This window comes from Gekko japonicus, unplaced genomic scaffold (assembly GCF_001447785.1).
Source record: "Gekko japonicus isolate JY-2015 unplaced genomic scaffold, Gekko_japonicus_V1.1 scaffold1400, whole genome shotgun sequence".
NCBI lineage: Eukaryota > Metazoa > Chordata > Lepidosauria > Squamata > Gekkonidae > Gekko > Gekko japonicus.
In genome coordinates this window covers 1989-7239 of record NW_015166462.1, presented here as the reverse complement: position 1 = coordinate 7239, position 5251 = coordinate 1989, and the positions used below count along the sequence as shown (strand labels likewise).

General features: G+C 49.0%; 1 protein-coding gene across 1 annotated transcript; it reads left to right on the top strand.

Annotated features, from left to right (window-relative positions):
- Window positions 1-1064: 1064 nt before the first annotated feature.
- SULT2B1 (sulfotransferase family 2B member 1) lies at window positions 1065-5223 on the top strand (the record flags this gene model as incomplete). The annotated part of the gene is made up of 6 exons (XM_015412058.1): window positions 1065-1130; window positions 2096-2244; window positions 2781-2989; window positions 3206-3332; window positions 4831-4925; window positions 5043-5223. Coding segments are annotated over exons 2-6 (757 nt in total), but the record flags the coding sequence as incomplete, so codon positions are not given.
- Between the last annotated feature and the right edge of the window lie 28 nt (window positions 5224-5251).

Sequence of the window (5251 nt, the reverse complement as noted above, 5' to 3'; positions counted from 1 at the left end):
TGATATACACTTCAATGATGATATATACTTCAATTTGGACTTTGATGATTGATATTTGCTTCTATGCTGGAACAAGACACATGGAAAGACTGTAGATGGTGCTGCTTCTTATATGTTTCATTACTGCACCTTGGCCAAATGATTTACATTATACTTGATGTTATGCTTATATGATTATTATATACTTGTTTATTTTCAGTCAGTGGTGTTTCTTGTTTTGCTTCTTGTACTGTACACTGGCTTCCCCTTTTTTTGGCTAATTTCTGGTAACGGCACACGAGCGGGCCAATTCAGGGGGTTTTTTTGTTTTTTGAGGGGGTGTCACATGGCAACCTAGTTTGATTGATCGAGGAGATAATACTTGCAGCCGCTTTGGCAGAAGAAGCAGGTTCTGTGTTAGAAGGCAGGGCCTCAAGATATGGGAGAGTTCTGGCACCCAATAAGCAGGCAGAGTTGCTACCCTTAAACTGGGGTCACTCTTCTCCACAGGAGGATGTGCCAAAGCTCTACTCTCGCCGCATGAGCCCTCTTGTCAAGAGAAAAGGAGCTGTTCTTGCCACGTCACTTGGGAATGGACAGTTGCCCATGTAGTGGGTTAGCTTAGCAATGAGAGCCAGGACTCCGGGGCTTTCTGGCAACTGTTCTCCAGAGCAATTAAAATAGAGGGGAGGGGAGGAGGAGGCCGTCTTCCTGGAAAGGAAGAGACTACTCAAGGGGCGGCCTGGGAGCCACAGTTTAATTCTTGTGCGGAGAGTCTCCTACTTAGGGGGGGGGGAATAGCAATGTTCTGAGGTAAACAGTTCAGCAAAATGCTTATTCGATGATTACATGGGGACAGGAAGAAGCCGCTTGAGGTAAGGGGCGGATAGAGTGTTGTGATTGCAGAGCTTGGGTGTGTGCCTGGCTTCAGCACGTGAGAGAGCTGTCCATAGAGAGATGTGACCTTGATTCTGCCACACTGGCTCCCTTCCCCCCAAGGAACAAAACCTCCTTCTGTACTTTCCTGTAGCCGGTAGTCTAGATTCTCTGTCATCACATTCGACTGCAAAGAACCAGGACGCGAGAACCAGAAGAGGAGGCCGGAGGGGACCGAGAAAGCAGGCTCTGCTGGGGATCCAAGCCTGGGAGAGGTGGGTGGTTTATCTCCCTGGGGGAAAAAAGCAAAGGGAGAAAATACAGGGAATCACAAAAGAGCGGGATGGGTGGGTCTCACCCTGCAAGAGCAGAGGAGAAGTTTGGTTTCACACAGCTCCCCATTTCTGCAGGAGCTACTGGGACGCCAAGAGCTCTTTTCTTTTGTTCATTTCTAGTCAGTGTTGCTATTACAAAACTCCCAAGGCTATTAGATGCAGTCGTTATAGTCCATTTGGGAGATGCAGTATGATTTGATCAAAGATGGTCATTACTGGGGGGGGGGGACTATGTCTTGTCCGAGTGGAAATACAAGATGGGATACAGTCAAAAGTTGACTTGGCACAAAGACTACTTGCAACTAGTGTCAGGTGTTCCTGTTTGCACAAGAGTAGAAATGGGAATTTTAGGGATGCCAGTCTCCAGGCGGGACCTGGGGATCCCCTGGAAATACAGCTCATCTCCAGACTACAGAGATCAGTTCCCCTGTAGAAAATGGCTGCTTTGGAGGGTGGACTCTGAGCCCTTGGGCCCCACTGAGGTCCCTGTCCTTTCCAGGCTCCATCCTCAAATCTCCAGGAGTTTCCAACCTGGATCTGGCAACCCTACCCCCCCATCCCCCGTTGGTGGCCAGGGGTGACCTGGCAACTCTAACTTATACCTTGCTTTTCCAGTTGAATTGGCACTCCATGCAGGTTGGAATTCAAGTCTATTACTCACTTTTATCGATCCTGTCCTCCCAAGGCTCCATCCCCAAATCTCCAGGTTTGGCAACCCTGCCCCACCATCTCTTGCCAGTGGTCAGGGGAGTCCTGGCCCCCCTTATGCGGGATACAGCCCAGTCCCTTTCCTGCCCCCCACCATATGCACCTCCAATACTTGTCCTATTCCTTCCCCCTTCTTTCCCAGCTGTGGGAAGTGTAGGGTTTGTATCTTTTTCTACCTTTCTTTTCCCCAACAAAAGGCCCATGGCAGGACAGGCGACAGGTGCCATAGAGTACGGTGGAATAACCCTCCCAGGCCTTGTCCATACCGAGGCAAGTGTTCAGTATGCCCATCGGAGCTTCCAGGTGCGCGACAGCGATGTCTTCAACCTCACATACCCCAAATCTGGTGAGACACCCTTCATGCCTGCCTTGGGTTTTCAGGCCTGAAACAGGGAAGTCCTTGGCACGGTGCATGGTAAGGCACCTCAGCTGTACAGCAGGCAAGAATTCCAACAGGCGCAGCTTTTCTAGTGAGGCGGGAAGCAGCACCTGTTGAACTGCTGCACATCAAGCTGCTGTTGAAAGGCAAAGGAGCCTTGCCAGCCAGGAAGCATGAGGTCACTGTAACCTGGATGCATGCCTGAAGTCCAGTGTTCCCTCTAAACTGAGCTAGCTCAGTTTTGTAGTTTCCGGCTCACACCTTTTTGTCTTCGCTCAGGAAGGATGGCTCCAGAGCAAACTAATTTATGCAGTAGCCAAATAGCTCACTTGCAACTTTAATGCCAGTAGCTCACAAAGTAGAATTTTTGCTCACCAGACTCCACAGCTTAGAGGGAGCATTGGTCTAAAAGTTTCCAAAAAGCTGAGCACGGCTGGGTGTTCCTTTCGGATTCGAGGCAATCAGTGAAGAATGTTTTTTCTCGTCCCCCTCCCCGCCCCCAGGTACGACCTGGATGCAAGAAATTCTCTCCCTGATCTATAGCAATGGGGATCCCACACTGTCGCAGTCGGTTCCCTCCTGGGAACGGGTCCCCTGGATTGAACAGAAGACGGCAGCCGAATACTTGGAGAACCGGCCGAGCCCCCGTCTCATCACCTCTCACTTGCCCCACTCAGTCTTTCCAGAATCTTTTTTTGCCTCGCAGGCCAAGGTGACTCTATGAGTGGTCTGTAGTGGGGCAGAGAGCCAATTGGATTGTATAGATTGGGAGGCGGCGGGGGGCGGGCAGTGTGGATTGGCACCCCCTCTTGAGGCCTGTTTAGGGGCCTTTCCCTGGTGACTGTGCCTGTGTAGAAAGGCCTCCTCCTGGGTTTAGCACCACTGGAATGAAGTTGTTCCAACCCCCAACAACCTTTTCTCCCCCCAGGCCATTTATACTGTCCGGGACCCCAGAGATGTCTGCGTCTCACTCTATTATTATGCCAAGATGTCCTCATTTCTGGAGTACAAGGAGGATTTTGGCGAATTCATCGAGATGTTTGTTGCAGGAAAAAGTACGCTGGCAGAACTGGCAGCCGGGAATCCTGAGGTCTCTGGGGAGGCTGCAGGACAGAGTATTTTTGTTTGTGTGTGACAGAGGAGAGAGAGTGGACAGATGAGACTCACCTTCCCCTTTCAGCCCCACACTGTGCTCCGCTTGGGATTCCCTTCGCCGCTTTGCCCTCTTCATACTTCCTTCCTTTTCCCTCTTGTGAAATAAAGTTTTCCAGAGTGCTTGACAATTCTGTACTATTCTGTACTATTTCTGATGAAACCTGCCAGTGGTTTCTTAGGAAGTCACGGGACTGACCTACATACAGGAAGGGTACAATACTGTTGGGAGATCTGATTGGTCTGGTCTTGTTTCATAGTCACCTAATGTGCTCTGCTTGTGATTCCCTTAGCCGCTTTGCCCTCTTCATACTTCCTTCCTTTTCCCTCTTGTGAAATAAAGTTTTCCAGAGTGCTTGACAATTCTGTACTATTCTGTACTATTTCTGATGAAACCTGCCAGTGGTTTCTTAGGAAGTCACGGGACTGACCTACATACAGGAAGGGTACAATGCTGTTGGGAGATCTGATTGGTTTGGTCTTGTCTCATAGTCACCTAATGTTGCATCATAGTTGAAGCAACCATGTTATCTTTTAGCACTCAGCATAATATCAATTCTATCATAGGATTCTTTCATGAACTATTTTCCAAATGTGCTTATGATAGGGGTGCCAGCCTCCGGGAGGGACCCGTGATAAAAGTAGTCTGTACCAATGCTCCCTTTAAGCAACGGAGTCTTGTGAGCAAAAATTCTACTTTGAGCTGCTGGCATTAAAGTGGTGAGCGAGCGATTTGGCTACCACATAAATTAGTTTGCTCTGGAGCTGCTCTTCCTGAGCGAAGACAAAAATGTGTGCGCCGGAGGCTAAAAAACTGTGAGCTCGCTCACACTAACTCAGTTTAGAGGGAACACTGCGTGGAGACCCCCTGGAATTACAGCTCATCTCCAGACTACAGAGATAGATCAGTTCCCCTAGAGGAAATGGATGCTTTGGAGGGTGGACTCTGCGGTATTGTAGCCCAGTGAGGTCCCTGTCCTCTCCGGGCTCCATCCTCAAACCTCCAGGGTTTCCCAACCTGGATATGGCACCCCTAACCCCCCTCCCCACATCCCCCACTGGTGGCCAGGGGGGACCTGGCAAACCTAACTTATACTTTGCTTTCCCAGTTGAATTGGCACTCCATGCAGCTTGGCATTCAAATTTTTATTGATATTATGTAAATCTACTCAGTCTGTCCTTGGGCTGTTCATTGCTTGCGTGTGGTTGAACTTATGGGGTGGATCCAGCCCAGTGCTTCTCTTATGTTCCTGGAAAGGCTGCAACTAGATCCAACCCGATGGTCCCTGGTGTACAAGATTTTAGGCAGTTAATATTTTTTATTTTGTCTTTAAAATTTCTATTTTTTAAAAAAACAACTAACGAAAACAAAACATCTTCTCTCTTGCATCTGCATCCCAGTTCTCTTTGGTTCCTGGTTTGATCACGTCAGAGGCTGGTTGACTTACAGGAACTGGACAAATTTTCTGCTTCTGACCTATGACGATTTGCTGCAGGTGAATGACATTTAAAAAACAAACAAACAAACCCTTGCTCCTCATTCCCTGCTGCCCTGGGTCCAGGCCTGGTCTCTGGCCCTCTAGCTCCAACTCATGGTCTCCCATTTCGCCCAGAACCTTCATGGCACCGTCCTCCGCATCTGCCAATTCCTTGGCAAAGACTTAGATGGCTCCGCTGTGGACTCTGTTGTGGCAAACGCCTCCTTTGAGACAATGAAGGGCAACAAGATGGTGAATTATAGCCTCATCTCTGAAGAGATTATGGACCAAAAGGTCAGCCCCTTCCTCCGAAAAGGTAAAACTGAAGCTGACAAGCTTTACAG